The 17,585-nt window shown below is 43.8% G+C and overlaps 1 protein-coding gene across 2 annotated transcripts; it reads left to right on the top strand.

Moving 5' to 3' along the window:
• The first annotated feature begins 957 nt into the window (after positions 1-957).
• On the top strand, positions 958-17,433 carry gyg2 (glycogenin 2). Of its 2 annotated transcripts, none has more exons than XM_071463779.1 (9): positions 958-1,110; positions 5,224-5,362; positions 6,089-6,263; positions 9,538-9,700; positions 10,539-10,665; positions 11,750-11,948; positions 12,772-12,888; positions 15,206-15,331; positions 17,152-17,433. In XM_071463779.1, exons 1-9 carry the CDS (start codon positions 1,104-1,106, stop codon positions 17,275-17,277), a joined length of 1,179 nt encoding a protein of 392 aa, XP_071319880.1. In that variant the 5' UTR covers positions 958-1,103; the 3' UTR covers positions 17,278-17,433. The 2 variants fall into 2 exon arrangements, with proteins under 2 accessions (XP_071319880.1, XP_071319881.1); XM_071463780.1 differs by lacking the exon at positions 958-1,110 and adding an exon at positions 4,400-4,418.
• The last annotated feature ends 152 nt before the right edge of the window (positions 17,434-17,585 follow it).

The raw sequence follows: 17,585 nt of genomic DNA, 5'->3' as shown, positions 1-17,585 counted from the left end.
ATCACCTAGAGCTACTAATCCATTTGCTGATCACCATCTGTCTCTTGACTCTTTCCTTCTTAGTTTTTCCTGTTGCTACACATTTTGATTCTCCAGTTTTTGCCAATGCAGTCTTTTAGATTGGAACGAGGCAGCAAACACCTGTATGACTTTATCCGGCTGGAGACCACATCAACATTCCTGTCACTGTCTCACTGTGGTGTTCAGACCAGGACTGATTGGCCTTAAGTCCCAAAGTGAGTCAAGAAAACCTTCCCCACAACCATTACACCACCAACACCAGCCTGGACTGTGACACGGGGCAGGTGGGGTCCATGGATTCATGCTTTGACCTCTTGGACTCTGCAGAAATCCAGATCCATCAGACCAGGTCTTCAGCCTGTGTAGGTGCAGCCTGAGGTTTCTGCTCCAGGTCATGGCTGTACAGCTGGCAGCTTGTTAAAACACTCTTAATTATGTAAGTTATCATCCAAATCACAGGATTTGTGTAAAGTAAAAATCGTATTCTTTAGTTGTGTGTTTGTATGGAGTCAGTTTTTATCAATTTTTTTTTTTCGCTCGGATCATTTTCTTTCTTTCCTCATCTGTATAAACAACCCCTGAGAGGCAGGTGATAAGATCCTCTGACTTTAGTTTTTCTGGAGCGTTCGTTTCCTTTACCTTTGAGAGGTCAAAGTTCACTGAACTCAGACCAGCTACTAAGCTCACATCAACAGATCCATCTCCATGACAACTCTGCAGAGGCCAATCACTGAGGAAGACCATGCAGTGTATTTGAAAGGGGGGCCTTGCACAACACAAGGTAAAGCTAACTTTCTACTGGTTGAATGACCAGTTGAACAAACAGATAAGCAGACACACACACACACACACACTCTCTCTCTCTCTCTCTCTCTGCTGTTAAAAACAGACTTCATGTGACTTCACGTGCAGCGTCACACACTAATTCATCTTCTCAGTATTTAGGAAAGGTTCCAGCAGCAGCTGGTGTGAGGATGCGACTGTGATCTGGGCCCGTGTGATTGACTACACCTTCAAGAGCGTCTGTGAAGGTTCAGCTGTTTCTCTCCTGGGGAGAAGTGAAGAGGATTTAAGGCATCAAAATGTCAGGTCGGTGACTTTATTTCATATGAATGATCTAGATTTGAACATGTACAGTTTACAGTTGTCTTGAGGAGACTGCTGGTTGACCTCTACGCAGGTCGACCTCGACACAGGTTCATTCAATTTGATGAATAAAAATCCAGCTTCCAGAAACTGCCCCACTGTTGCAGCTCTGAACCTTGGGAGCGGCTGGTTTCTCTCTCTCTGAGTTGTTCAATGATAAAAACACTGCAGTGCCTCAGTGTGAGTTGAAATCAGAATGGACTCCTCCACTCTCTGCCCTGCGTGCCAAGTGAAGTGTAACGCTACACGCAGCCCCGAGGCGGCTGCAGACAAAAGGTTACATACCTCTGCAGCTGACTTCATGCCAGGAAAACGCCACTCTGCCACGACGAATGTGTCACATGAAACCGGTTTCCCCTATAGTGAAGCCTTAATGGAAATAAATACACAAAAACAGCCACAGTGGCTACTTGTGTGACTGCACTGCAGCTGATGCTACACACTAGTTGACGGGTCACCTGAATGTTAAATGGAGCAGCCCAGTGATTAATCCCATTAATGATGATTCATTGATAGCTACATGTTTATGAGCAACTTGAGGCATTAATGAGGAACATGAGGCAGATTAACTGATCAATTCATGTGAGGAGACAGTGAAATGAAGCCAAGACCAACTTCTCCAGGACTTAATAATTCAAAGCAATATCCTACATCAGCTCTATTAGCATTATTATTATTGTTGTTGTTGTTGTTGTGAGATAGAAAAAATTGTCAGGGCAACACAACAAGTGTGTGTGTGTGTGTGTGTGTGTGTGTGTGTGACCCACTCTTACAGTAAGAGAAATAAATAATAAAAAGGAGAGCAGGGGTTGGTGAGCTCAGGGGAAACACAGGAGAACAAAAAAGATCAATAATATTAATAATAAACCACATGAGCAGGCGAGTTGCTGGTTCGACTCCCGACTGGCCCGACTCTTTCCTGCATGTCCTTCTCCGTCTCTCTGCCCTCTCTCTACTGTCCTATCCAATAAAGGCATCAATGCCCAAGAAATCTCTTTAAAAACAATGATAACCTTTAGTGAATAAATGAAATTATAAATAAGTTAGAATTAACAATAAATTGTTTAACGACTTCTTCTTTTTTCCTCCTCCTTTTATTCTTGTTATCTGTGTTGTGTGTAGAGCTGGTTCTCATGAAGGCGTTCATACTGACACAGAGGTAAAGGTGTTATGATCAGGTGTGGACCGTTGGATACAGATGGAAACAGTTTCCATAGAGATGTTTTTCAAAGATGTAATATCTACGGTGTTCCTTTATTTCTAACTCACGAGGATGGTTTTCTTGGTGATAGTCAGAGCCACGAGGAGGAATCTATTGTTCTTATTGTTCAGTCTGATTGTTGATGCGTCTCTTCGTAGGCAGGGGGAGGGGGCAGCCCAGGCGGAGGGCTGACTGGGTCGAGGTTATTTTGTGAACAATGTGAACAGGTTTCTGATTTTAATTTGGTTTTGCCCAGTGAAGTGAACAATGTGGAGCACTTTACACTGGATGAGCTGTGATCTTTCCAGTGATGATGGTTCCTGCGTTGTGCTGCTTCGGTCTTCACCATAGCTGTGCTGAGTCAATGCTGTTGAGAAATGAGTGATGGCTGTTGTTGTTTTTCACCTCCTCAGGTGAGTGTGTGGGCTTCCCTGCTGAGCCCTCAATGCTCCAGATTGTTGTGACTTGTCATGTATTTTTTTCAGATTTATTATTATGGTAGAAAGTTTTCTAGTTTAAGTCTATTCATTTAGTTTCATTCATTTAGTTGAAACTTATATTTTCTGAAGCCATCCTTGGTTTCTGCTGTTGGGTTGTATTGATGTTTTTTTTGTTTTTTTCAATTTGGCTTCTTGTTCCTTTTCTTTCTCTCTTTAATAAACAGAAAATAAGATTATTTTTCCTCTTAATTTCCTGTTTGTTTCCTGTTTCCCACAGGAGAGTTGGAGATGACTTTATTTCCAGCTGAATGTTTTATTTCCAGGAAATAATTTAATGTAACATTAATTAAATTAATTAATGCAAATCTGGGGTCTTTAAGAAGGGATGTGTTAAAGGTGGAGTGTGCAATTCTGGAGAGAGGCTGCTGATACTTGAACTCTACAGCAAATCAAATACACCCCTCCAAAAACCCTTCTATTATAGAACACAGACGAACATCAGAGTAAAAACTAGTTTGTTGTTTAGCTTGAAGCTGATCTGTGCAACCTTTCAGGACACGGCCCACCTCACCATCTGCTCCGGACGTATCGCAGGCAGCGTCTGACACTGGTCTTCGTTTCCTCTGTCAAACCTCATGTGCAGTAATTCAGTTCCTTGGCTTGAGTGGCACAGCTGGTTGCAGAGGGAGTCCCTGATCAACTTGATTCCCTCCCACAGCTGTTGTGGGTTAGTTGAATATCTGAAAAGTGTCTCAATGTGCTTCTCCTCAGTGCAGACCCAGCACTGCTACATTCAGCCGTGTCCCTGCTTTGATATCATGGCTTCTGGTTCGGAAACACACGGATCAGCCTCCTGCTGGTGACATTGTCCACACAGTAATTAATGTGATCCAGAACTGTGGGGGTATATTCCCCCAGTGCAGTTCTTGGGTCTGCCTGCATTCTCTGGCTTGCAAATATATCCCAGTCTGTGACCTGAAGGCGATGCTGGAGGCGGGAACATCGTCCGGAGGCTGTGTTCTCAGATTGGTTCTGGTCTCAGCAGGTTTCCTTCCTTGCTTGTAAAGAACTGAATATACAGAGCGAGAGGTGGTCAGACAGGCCCCCGCTACAATGAAAACACTCTCTGGCTGTGCAGACATGCTACTGTTCATGTTGTCATGCAGCTGTGCTAACGCTATCTTAGAATTAGCATCTAGAGGGATATGCACAGCGCAGATCTAAATTCTCTCGGAAAGTAAATGCATTGAATTGAAGTAACATGAATTCCAGGTCAGGGCAGCAGTGTCTATTTATAATGGCAAGTGTTCGTGCACCGGGAGTTATTTATATAAATGCACAGCCCGCTGCCGGTTTCTGTCCTGTGGGCGGGGCAGCCTGCTAGCTTAAGCTCCACCATTTTGCAGCTTGATACAAAAGGAGAACTCACAGATTTCCCATTTTTGCTTGGATACAAGAAGCTGCTCGGCCTGGTGCTGGCAAAGACAGACACTGGATCCAGATCCTCCTGCACACACATCTCACTGCCACACACAAATCTGCAGCTAGAGTATGTGCTCAGATCCTCAGTGGGTGTGGGAGCCTGATTAAAGGAGCTATAGCTGCATAAGGTTAGTATTAACATCTGTCCACATCAGCAGTGCGGCTTCTTCAAGGCAGACTGGATGCCACATTGACTCTGTATTAGAAAGCAGTGAGACCAGCTGACTGGGTCCGAGCTAGCTGGTTAGCATGCTAACTTCAGAAGAAGAAAAGCAGGGACAGAAAGAGAAGCAAGAGAAGAGGGTAGTGAGTAAAGGGATGAAGTTTGATGCAGAACTCTTCTAGACGGGTGAGTAAACAGCTGCTGGGTCTAATGTTGGCTGAGAACTTTCAAAAAGCTCCTTCGAGCTTACGCTTCAGCGTTAGTACAGGTGGGAGATCACCTGAATGCAACACAGCTGTGACACATTTCCTGAAACACCCGTCCACCCACTCTCCCTCCACTTGTCCATGCTGTCAAACCGAATGTGGGGGAGTCCAAGCTGATTTCTGGAGGGGTGGCAGAAGACTAAACCAAGTGTGGTAGAAGAAGGGGGGGTGTTGCATTTTGTTAAAACATGATAGACTTCTACAGTATTTGAAAATTAAAGCCCCGTAGAATAAAGTGTGACAAGAAGTTCTTTCCCAACAGTTTTGACTGTGCCACAGATGAACGGCCTTCCAGCATTGCTCCATGACATTCCTCCATGATATTGCTCTATGATATTGCTCCATGACATTCCTCCATGATATTGCTCCATGATATTGCTCTATGATATTGCTCCATGACGCCGAGGACACGAGAACCTGATCGGTGACACAAACCTTCAAATCAGTCCTGAGAGACACAAATACCTGCCTCAGTCTAATTCTGCCGTCTTGACCATTCTCTAGCTGGCGAGGCCTACGTCACCCTGGCCACCACAGACTCCTACTGCATGGGCGCCACCGTGGTGGCCAAGAGTTTACGGCGGCACGGGACCACTCGCAGCATCGTCGTCATGGTCACACCAAATGTCTCACAACAGTCAAGGTAGGTGTGGAAAAGCTTCCTAGATTCCCTGATATGGACTGTCAGTCTTAACAATTGCCTCTGAGCCTATCAGCAGCAACCAACTTTTTCCTGTGCTGCTAATAAGAGCTAAGTTACAGAAGCTGCCACATGTACACGTGAAGTGAATGAACCTAAGCTGCTGCTGATAGTTTGTTTCTAGCCCTCAGTAGAGTTCATTACTGCAGGCCAGGGGTGGGCGATCAGGCCAAAAGATCGTCTGCCAAACCAGGACCTGCATTTCGTTCTAACATTACAGGTATCCAGGCCGATGCAGCTGAACTCGTGATGCCGTGAGTTCCCATCACATTCATAGTGCACGTGGTTGCCTGGACACAAACTCTGCCACTCTTCCTGCTGCTCTTTGGGATGCTGCTGAGTGTTAATTGTTCATTTGAACAGTGCTGTCATTTACTTATGAGGTGCTCTAGTACTGCGGCTGTTCAACTTGCAGGACAACAACACGGTTAAAGATCCAAGGCTTTCCCTCAGCAGGTCTTACATTTGTTCTATGTAGAAATTCTCTGAGCTTCAATGTCATTTTGTCCTGTTACATTATTTATTGATTTCTTTCAGCTTTTACCCTCATCAATTTCTGCTGCTGTTTAACAACTTTTTCCTACTGTTATATAACCTCTTGTCCCCTGGCAACAGTGACTGTCTCCTCGCCGTACTGTATATTCACCTGTATAAACCCTTATCCAACAGGCTCGCCCTCGAGAGCGTGTTTGATGAGGTCATCGTGGTGGACGTGATGGACAGTGAGGACTGTTTCCACCTGTCCCTGCTGGGACGTCCTGAGCTCGGCATCACCTTCACCAAGATCCACTGCTGGACTCTGAGCCAGTACAGCAAGTGTGTCTTTCTAGATGCTGACACACTCGTGAGTCCACTGAACATACAGTAATATACAGTATGTTGACTACATCATTCTAATAGCATAGGTGTTCTGAGATAATCTTGGTGAAATGATTTATTAATAAAGGATTCCTTATTAGAAAAAGAGGCACCAGAAACGTTTATGGTACCAAAAGTATCTCTAGCAGTGTAGTAGGAGAATACCAGTGTCTGAAAGCTTTCATGCTTCTAACAACCAAGAGCAGCAATTACATACGTAAGCTTCTTACCTTAAAGACAGATTATTCCTTCATTGTGTTTTACACAGTTCAATCCACAGCTTTGATCGCTCCTCAGAGGATTCATTCCTAGAAACAAACACAAACAACCCTGTGCCTCGGCAGATATTGCACAAATTGCTGTAAAGCACGTGAACTGACTCGCTGATGAAAGCAGAGGTTAGAACCAGAGTCAACATTTAAAGTTCATCCATCCGTGCTCTGAACTGTTGGCCAACGTCTCAGCGTGGGTCAACAAAGCCAATCGTGTTCTTATTGAAATCAATAGCGGCTCTGATGTTAGAGGACATGTCTTAGAGGATGTTGTCACTGAGGCTTCTCTCTGTTGAGTCAGAGCAAACATGTTCTCATGTTAGAAGACACACGCGTTTGAAGCCGAGCTCAGTCAACAGAGATAGCGGCTGAGTCATACGTGCACATGAATTGTGTGATCACCAGTCTAACACCACCAAGTGTCACTACTGTGCTGGATCTGGAGCAGATGTCATCTTTGCCATTGTTTTGCAAGTTATAAAAGGTTTGTTATTACTTTTTAGTAAATCACACCAATCAAATAAGACATAATCAGCTGTGGCTGGAGGCATTAAGTTTTCATCTTGTCTGTTCATCAACACAAAGCAAAGCAGCAGCGGTGCTGTGATGTGATGTGATGGCACAGATTCTCTCTCAGCACCTCCTACCATTGCTGTCTGCTACAGGAGAGCCACGGGCCTGCTGTCGTAGACCGCTGGGCAGCAGTGGTGGGAGGTGTGGAGAGAGAATCCACATCACACCAGTCCCTGCAACCGTCGGGCTGAAGGTCCCTGTTATCTCAGGAACACGTTCTTCAACTTTGGTACAATCATTCCTTTGGATCCAAGGATGAACTGACAACAAAACACGTTTTTCTCCACAGCTCAAGAACTCTGACACTAATTCTGACTAAATACACTTAATGCACCGTTAAACTTCTTCAGAGGCTTCATGTCATTCTGTCTGGACAGAGCTTAGTGCTAGGGTTAATACTTAATACTGCCCTCACATGCCCATATGCACGCTGTTGTTGGTGTCTGTTTCATTTTCCCTGTTCGTTCTGGCATTGAGGTGATTCCTCATTTCTTCTCTCCAAGGTCAGGGGATGGTTGACAGAACCCAGTCTTTGTGTTCAAAAATGCTTTTTAAAGTTCAACCAGATATGATATGAGGCTTCAGTATGAGTATGAGTACAGTATGAGTCGGTCAAATGAAGTTGGCATTTTCCAAAGTTATGTTTGTGTTACTGTCTCCCGAGTGATGCAGCAGTGAAATGCACTGAGGGAATTTATTCTAAAAACATGGCAGCTGTTGAAGATTTTCTGTCATTAGCACAGCTGTAGCCTCGCACTGTGTGTTACCTTCAGCCAAACATCAGGGACTGTGTTTCTGTTCATGATGGACAAAACTGCAAAAATAAGAGTTTAATCAGCTGGAACTACCCTTTAGATGGGTGCTGTGAATAATGTTGTACAGGTTCGAATCCATCCCATGGGCTTCTGCTGCGTCATCCCCTCTCTCTCCCTGACGTTCCTGTCTCTCTCTCTCACTGTGGCTACTGGAATAAAGAAAAAGGCTTATTAATATGCCCACATAAACAACCACAGGGGTCTGTCCTGTATAATTCATAAACATAGCCTACACGTTTACAGAGAAGAAGGTGCAGAGCCGAGTCATGTGTATGAGTGTATGTATGTAACACTGTTCATTTACTAAGCACAACATGTTACCATGGTGCTGGTTGTGCACATAAACTCAACCAAACATTAGTTATAAGTCAGTATTAGACGAAATGTGCTACCTCCTTCATATTTTGGTTGTTGGCTTATTAGCACATTCTCAGAAAATCTTCACATAGAAGGTGGCAACACTAATGTGTGCACTGGTTGTAGTATACCCACTAAAACCAAGCTTTATTACAGCTTTATGCATCAAGGACACAGGCAATGGGCAGTTACAGACATTACTAGGTGATCTAGTGCAAGCGTGTCACCATTTATTTTCCCAAATAAGGCCATTCTGTATTTCTCACAGACATGGGTCACGATTCTACCTGAATCTGATCAGGATCTCACGTCTGACCTAACTCACATGGAGGATCTCCTTTGTCTTTCCTGGTAAGGACAGTGCATACTCTCTGTCCCTGGGACTGTCTGCATCTCCCTCCACCTCTGATGAGGCGCCCTGCTGTGAGCTGGGCTGCTCCGCTCACTCAGCTGCAGGTCCACAGTGAGCCACAGTAAACTGTCACTGACCCCGTGTGTAGAGACTCGTGAACGAAGAGAGAGAAATTCCTTCACAGGCACATGGTACGAGTACATGCTGCGTGACATGTAGGGGGGGAGAGGGAACGTATTCAACATGCATTGTCTTATACACAATAACTAACTAAAAACTAAAATATATAAAGGACTAGGACAACAAGAGACAGAATGCTGCTCTGAGGACGTATTATAACCTCTTGTCTTTTAAAGATAACAACGGCTGAAGCTCTTTTAAAGGGACCGTCACCACCAACCCTTATACTAGAGACAATAGGCAGATTCATAAAAATCACAAAAGCAAATCAATAGCTGTGTTTTTTCATCCAATACAAACAGGAGAAGTGGACAGAACAGCACTGTTTTAAAGAATTATCTTTTTAAATGATATACTGGGAGCCCACGGGACTTAATTACCCTGCAGTGATTTTATAGCATTTGTCACATGGCACCTCCAATTGTTGAACCCATTTTGATCAATTGTTGGGAAATCGAAATCATTGAAGCCCTGAAACATTCTGCAAACCTGTAAGATTTATGAAGGGAAGGGATCGCTTATATTAGGAAGTTAAAGCACTGATGTTGGAGATGTTGACCTGGACAGACTGGATTCCATTTATCCACACTGTAGGAAGGAAACACACACTCACACACACACACACACACACCTATATGCTCACAGCCACTCATGTACCAGCGCAGCACTCAGACGAACCCGTCTGACCTCTGATTGGCTGTTTCCTCTCAGGTTCTGTGTAACGTGGACGAGCTGTTTGAGAGAGATGAGCTGTCGGCGGCTCCTGATCCCGGCTGGCCCGACTGCTTCAACTCGGGCGTGTTTGTCCTCAGACCGTCTCTCCACACCCACGCCAGGCTGGTGGATCACGCCCTGCAGCACGGCAGCTTTGATGGTAACACATGACTGCATGAGCAGACTAACAAGCAGGGGACGCCTGTGGGCTCTGAATACTGACGGCTGAATGTGTTCATATGAAATGAGAAGCGGAGGAGAGGAGATGTGTTTGTCCACAGTTCTGATCTCGTAGCTCACACCTGTGTCTGTCTCTGACAATGATCCGTTGTTGCGACAGCTGACAGCACAGGAAAACTGAGCAATGCTTAACAGCTTTGACAACCTGTCATAAACAGTCTCCAGTATTGCCTCTGTCACTGAGGCCTGCCTTTTCCAGTCGCCACGACAATCAGTGTTTGTTCTGAATCAAATACGAACCCTGTCTGCAGCTTTCGCTGGGCTGCCGTTGGTCTTTGCTTTACATCTTACAGCTGGAAAAACACATTCACAATCTCTATATATAGATATATATATAACAACTGGCCCGTCTAGTCACTTTCCAATAGTGATTCACTGCAGCCTCCAGTCAGCCCTGAAGATGCAGCGCGGCTCAGAGGGCGTATTACAGTGTAACCTCCCGTAACCCACATTCAGCTTTGTTATGGCCTTTATCATGTGGTGCTTCTGTTACCAGAGGAAAAGTTGGATTTTCTTTGGTTAAGCACCACATTGTTAGACTGTTGTTTTCATTACTGAGGATTTGATGACTATGACTGCAGCTTCTTATGGAACCCATATGTTCCATCAGTAAACACAGAGTCACACTTTCTGTTTGTCTTCCAGGGGCTGGAATCAAGATTTGAGTAGGGACATCCTGATAGAATGATCCTTTCTTTGAGCACAGGACATACATACATGCATTTTTCTCCCCCCCTGCTGTGTCTGCTCACTGTCAGGAGGGGATCAGGGCCTGTTGAACTCTTTCTTCAGTGGCTGGCCCGTTGAGGACATCAGTAAACACCTGCCGTTTGTCTACAACCTCAGTGCCAGCTCCGTCTACAGCTACCTCCCTGCTTTCCAACGGTGAGTGAGTCAGCGCCACCTGTGGCTGTTTTTCGTTACACTCAGAGGAGGGAGGATACACCTCAGTTCTGTTTGTGGATTAGTGCCTTAGTTATGATTTGTGATGATTAGTTACCCATCCATCCATGGCACAGATGCACTACATAATACACACATTATGGTTACAGATAGAAGAGCTAGAATATTTACATGCTACAAGTACATACTTTACATCTACTGTAAGAACTATCATATGCTTTGATTTTCTACTCAGACGGCAGGTAGGGTCAGGGTTACAGGGTCATTTTGCTGACAGAAGGTGGTAGAATATTTACATATATATAAGCACCATCTTTTTGTAGTATGGTTACAGATTTTGGCTCCATAATATGCACAGATTTTTTCCAGCAAAGTCTTTTAAAATGAAAGTGTTTTCTATTAAAACTACATTGACTGTAAATGTTAGTTGTGGCATTTCATCTTCAGACTGACATCATAACTCACAGGGAACTCAAGGAGGAACCGATTAGAGTTTCGTTGTCAAAGGTCAAAGGTCAAGGTCATGGTGACTTTACAAAAGTTTTGGCCTTGTGAATGCAGGAACTCCTCAAGGAATACCTGCCACAAACATTCACCTGCACTGAAGGATGAACTGATTAGAATTTGGTTGTCAAAGGTCAAAGGTCAAAGGTCAGTGTGACAAAACATGTTTTTGGCCATAACTCATAGTTCATACACAAATTAAGGCACAATTTAACACAGATATCTATAAGAGGATAAAATAATGACGTGATGACATTTTATACCCAAAAGGTCAAAGGTCAACATCACTGTGACATCATTATGTTCTGCAAAAACACTTCGGGTCATTGTTTAATGCTGTAACTCAGGAAGGGGAGGTTGTGACCGGCTGGCTGCAGGAGGCAGTAATTCCTCCAGTCGCTCTCTATTTTCCTCCGTCTCTGTATGTGTACAGAAAACCTTCAGGATGAGCTCTATTTGAATTCATTTGCATCCTTCCATTGAATTAGTGTGTAATTGACTGATATATCTTCATGTAAACCAAATGAAATAGGTACAGATCGAATGGTTTTGGTTCCTGCAGGTTTGGCCACAATGCAAAGATCGTCCATTTCCTCGGACCAATGAAACCCTGGAGCTGCAGCAGCCAGAGGGACGACGACACCTCACACACCATGGAACGGTTTGTGACTCTGTGGTGGAAGGAATACCTCAGTCACACAACACCCCCTGCACCAGGGAAGCAGCCCAGTGAAGACTGGGAGAAACCACAGCAGCAGCAGGTAGCAGCGTCTCTCTGACATGAGAACTCACCACACTGAGACGCAAATATTTTATGAAATATAAAGTAAAACGTCCTCAGACTCAGGTCTGTTCATTTTCTGCACTTTGCTTATTTTAATTTAGACATTAACTAAAGCCAGCACATTTATTTGTCAATATTTGAATATGATCTTCATCTGCATTTTACACAATAACAGAAACAAGCACATTCTCTGGCTTTTCAACTGCCACTGGAGCTTAATGAGAGAGAAATATAGAATAATGTACCTGAAAGGTTGTGATGGACAGATACAGGCCGGACTCTGTTTGTGGATCTAAGCTCAGTGGTTCCTCCTGAACAGGTGAATATTTACAAACCTCACAAACATAGTTTCATTCTTTAAAAGGTTCAGTCATCCCCTAAAACAACCGGCCCTGTAGTTTCGAACAGATATCAGAACTCCAAAAGGAGCAAATGGGGCATTAGCGGGGGACTGAGTCAAAATAAACCACAGTGTGTGTTCATGGTGATCAGAGGTAGTTGTTTGACTGACTGGTGGTTCCTACTGTCTACAATGATTTCAAATCTTCAGCAGTGTCAGTGTTGCTGAACTGTAGAGTAGGAAGTCGGCCATGTTTGGCAGAAGCTCTGCAGGATTTCCCTCCAAACACTCCAGCGGTACGTTTCACTGATGACTTCCCCTCTCTAGCTGACGGTTTGCTAATCAGCTACATAAGCTGGCTGCAACATAAACATGCAGACTGGCAGCCAGACACCACACATGGCTGCCCAGCCCTGGTCTTGGTTGTTGTCCCAGCACTCAACATCCTCTTGTTTTACAGATCCGAGAACCGGAAGCCAAGATGCCGTTTAAAGAAAACTTGGACAGCTCCAAGTCACTGCTCGCACACTTTTCACCCCCAGCTGAGGAGCTTCATCCACCGGCTGAACCGAAGACGGTAAACTGAGACACCAAACTATTGTCTGATCACGTCTCTTCTTCTGAGCCACTGTTAGTTGTTTATGGCTGAGGTATCTTGAATGTGTGTTTGTGTGTTTGTGTGTATAGACATATTCTTGAGAGCAGAGGACCTCAACCATAGAAAACATAATGGAAACATTATTCTCCCACATTGGGAAGCCTCTTGCTACATGAGTTTGTATTGAAGTAAATAAAAACACAATTCAGCTTTTCAGAAACCATAACTCCTCACTCTGAAGTTGTAATCAATCAATACTCTTCTATCAGCAAGATGTTGCTCATAGTGAACAAACCAACAGAGAATAATCACCAGCTCTGCAGTTCTCCTCAGCTTTTTAACCTCTTTTAGCTCATTGTTTTGGTTTTATGGTGGACAAAGGAGAGGAAGCTGCCACTGTGCATTACCTGCAGTCAGGCCCTGATCAGACACAGCCTCGCTGCTTGAAGATTGCCTGAAACGATTAATCACTTATCACAATTATTGCTCATTAATGTTTGATCAATTAATCACTTAGCTGACTGCTTGTTTAAGCTCTTTGTGGGACATACAATTTCAATCCCATGCTGGGAGGACAGGCTCAAGCCTGTGAACTACACAGAGACAGCGTCAGGTTTGCACTGCTCCATAGATACACAGTACATAGATACAGTGTACAAAGTATACACACAGTGTCTATTTAGAGATTTTGATACATATAGTACCCAAACAAATACAGAACATCCATATAGCAGAATTTCTGCTGCACTGAATGCTCCCAAGAGCACAGTGGCCTCCACGACTCCTAAAGAGAAGACGTTGGATCAACTAGGACTCTTCCTGGTCCCATGAAGGATCTGATGACACCTGTTTGCATTTATCTTGTAATTTACTGCCCACTGGGCACTACTACTGGCTCTGGAAGCTAGCTTGACTTCCAGCCATTGTGTCATTCTGTCATTGTGTTGGGCGTGACCATTTCCTGTATCTGTGTCACATGAGTTTGGCCACTGCCCTGCCCCTTTAGGAGCCTAGCAGCAGGTTTCAGTCCAATGGGAGCAGTGGATGTGAAAGTAAAGACCGGATCAATTTGATACGAGCAACATATCTTCCACACATTCTGACACTGAAAAGGCATTTTTCACAGACAGAGAATTCAGCAGAAAATTAGAATCGTTCCAGACCTAAGTGTCTCAGCAACACGCTCTCACCACATCGGGCTCTGGTCTGCTTTGACTGTAGCGCTGCTGATGACGCTTTCCAACCAGATAAACAGAAATCTGAAGGGATTCATGCTGACGCTCAGTTCTCCACAGAGGTCTCCTCCTCTCTGGAACAAACAGACCAGGTGCTTCAATCCAGTAAAAACACTGAATGAAGCAGTTTCAGGGTCTCTTTGATGCTGAGGAGCTGTGAGCTGACCTGCAGTGTTTTGTTGACTGCTTTGTTGTGACATCACAAAGTTCCAGAAGTCCTGACGGCTGGTTTTAAGGCTCAGTTTCTGAATACAGGCTGTGTGCATTTCTCTGTGGACTGAGGCTTTGATACTTTCACAGTATTAATATAGAACCTAGACCTGCTTTATGATCACAAACACATGGACATCTATCCTTATACAATCTGGGACCTTTAAAGCATGTAAACATATTCTGGGAGCAACCAAACACAGCATTGTTTTTCAACCACCTAACTACTGTATTCCTGTGCACACGTGCACCTACTGACTATGCATGACTACCTCACACAACCCCACGCCAAATAACCCCAACTATCCCTTTAATTTGAAGTCACACATTTACTGTGAAGCGGAGGACGTAGTCATTAGAAATATTTGCTAATCAATCCATTAATTAGCTTAATGAATGGACTTATTAGCATAGCTGCTGGTGTTTATGATATATCATGGTGATTGTTATGGTGGGTTATTAGGCAGCTTGAGTGCCTCTTGTTAGTTCCAGTAGATGAGACTGTTAATTTATGAGTATTTCTGCTTGACTGCTTTTGACTCCAGCAGAAATGAAGAACACAGGGACACAGAGCCCATTATCTGCCACAGGCCTCTGAGCTTCTCATTGCATTTCTGTCATTTGTTTCATTCATCCCAGCTTGATGCATTGTGTTTATACAAGCTTGTAAGATTAGCCTGAACAGACACACACACACACACTCCAGTGTGACAACAGCCATCAAGCTCTCCACAGCGAGACTGCGGCTGTTCCAACATCACTCTGATGCTATGATGTCCCTCCTTTAGTTACATCAGTGTACAACATGAGCTGCAGTGCACTGATGAGTAACATGACTTCTCTGTCCTCAGTCCTCCTACCAAGATGACGCAGAGGTTGAGGAAGAGTCCGGATCATGTGAGAGGACAGAGATCCAGGATTTGGGTGCAGCGGGGTTGGAGGACAGCCAGGACACTGCAGACGCTGGGACGCATCCTGTACGTAAACCTCTCCTCACTCTGGCTCCTGTATCCCCCTGCTTCTCCTGCATTAACATACATTCATCATGTCATCTGATAGTATTAGATATGTTGAAACTCATTTGTGCAATTTAGTAGAGTTTCAAAGTGGGAGGGGTTATTTCAGGGGTCCAGGGTTCTATGTCCATCTTATTTTCTAATAAACAATGATAGATGACTGAGAATTGGAGCACTTTAAACTCTTGTGGTACAAAGTACACAAAGATAAACAAGTGTGTTAGAAAATATCTGGTTCTTTGATAAAATGCCAAAGACTAAAACTAACTTTGCCCACCAAGGAGCAGCTTGGTGGGAAATCTTCCAATAAGAGATGAACAGTGTAGCCACCTGATAGCGGCTGGATAGATTCTGGGACTCTTCTGGACGAATTCAGTAACAGAGGCACCGTGAGATGGTCCCAGCATTGTGTATATTTATGTCCATTTATGAATTCATCATATGTTTTACACATCAAATGTGATGTGAGCAGTAGCTAGCAGCTGTAGTGAAGTAAAAAGTACAAGTACTCCTCTGGAGTGTAACAAAGTAGAAGTATAAAGTATCAAAAGTTATACTTAAAGGTCCCATATTTGAGTGTTTAATAATAATAATAATAATAATAACAGGCTGATGGTTTTCTGAGTGATCTAATAAAAATACAGCAGATTTCAGGTAAACGCTCAAAGAAACCAAATCCTAGGCTGGATGGTGGGTCCAGGTGGGTGGGGCTTGGGGCATAGCTGAGAGCAGTGAGCTTTGATACTTTCACAGTAATAATATAGAACCTAGACCTGCTTTATGATCACAAACACATGGACATCTACATTTAGACAATATGGGACCTTTAAGCAAAGCACTTGAGTAAATGCAGCCAGTTACTCTCCACCACTGGTCAAGGCTCTTACAATATTTAGAGCCATCCAGCAAACTAAGTGATTAACTGGGGAAAATATATGAGTTGTGCTGCGACACAAGATAACAAGATACATCTTTATCTTCATGAATTTGAATGTGATCTGTATTTTCACATGAGGCATCACTTGAGTTCCCTGCCTGACAGCACAGACGTTGTGATCATTCCTGCTGACTCCAGGTTTTCTATCTAAACATGTTCTGGGTAACACTCCTCCGTAGCTCCAGCCCCGTGACTGTAGCATTCCACACAGTCCTCAAAGTCAAATCCCAGCTTTTCCAAACTGCCTTTCCATGTAAAGCACATATGGCTTCACTTACAAGCTCATCTTCATCTTAAGTGCAATAATACTATGATGTTGACAGAGCAATCAACAATGGTACACTCTCTAATTTTGACACACAGTGGCATCCAAATCCCAAAATGTACCATTTCCTAACATAGAGCCATTTGAGAATGGTTTATAAATTGCAACTAATGGCTTTATTTAAGTATAATAAAGTCTAATTATTGTTCATTATAAATATAATCCCTTGTTGTTATTGCTTTATTACTTAAGCATATATTATGCATTAGTTAATGATTTGTTAACCTTTAATAAAGTCTTTACAAATGGCACCTTATCAGAAAATGCCTTCTGTCCAGGGCTGAAGAGACGATGATGAATGTAATACTAATCAGACTCATCTTAGTTGAAAGTGTTCAGATGATGAGTGTGAGAGAAAAATGAAAACCTACAGATTTTGAACTGCTTATTCTGTTTGTGCAAAAAGATGAGAGCTTGAGACTAGAACCTCAAATTCAGCCCTGAAAAGAGAGTCTGATGCTCCCCGGGATAAATTCTCTTTGAAGGCTGATTTGTTATTCTCCCTCCTGGTCGGGGCAGAGGGCTGCAGACAGAGAGCGAGAGCAGCTGGAGCATCGCAGGCTGTGGGAGGCTGGACAGGCCGACTACCTGGGCAGAGATGCCTTCGAAAACATCCAGAGGAAGCTGGACCGCTTCCTGGATTAGAACGCCACATATAAGAACACCTCTGTGTACCACTCCTGCCTGTCTTCATGAGGACTGAAACCAACAAGATGATGCAATCACACAAGTCTTCCTTTTAACACTGATATTTTGTGCCACTGTCAATAAACTCTGAGTTGAGTATCAAAACACTAGAAACCACCACTGAGAACTTTCTGTTTTTGTCCAGTAGAATTTTAATTAGGCAGCCGTTGTCCCATGAAAAGCTCACACCAGCTTTCTCAGTGCCAAGTTCAAGAGTAAGACTGAAAACATCAAAACCAACACCTCACAGATGTTTTAAAAAGGCT

The sequence above is a fragment of the Trachinotus anak genome, unplaced genomic scaffold (genome assembly GCF_046630095.1).
Source record: "Trachinotus anak isolate AG129_WGS33_773 ecotype Australia unplaced genomic scaffold, CSIRO_AGI_Tana_v1 ptg000026l, whole genome shotgun sequence".
In the NCBI taxonomy this organism is placed as follows: domain Eukaryota; kingdom Metazoa; phylum Chordata; class Actinopteri; order Carangiformes; family Carangidae; genus Trachinotus; species Trachinotus anak.
The sequence above is the reverse complement of the archived record's forward strand: the minus strand, read 5'-3'. Positions and strand labels throughout refer to the sequence as shown.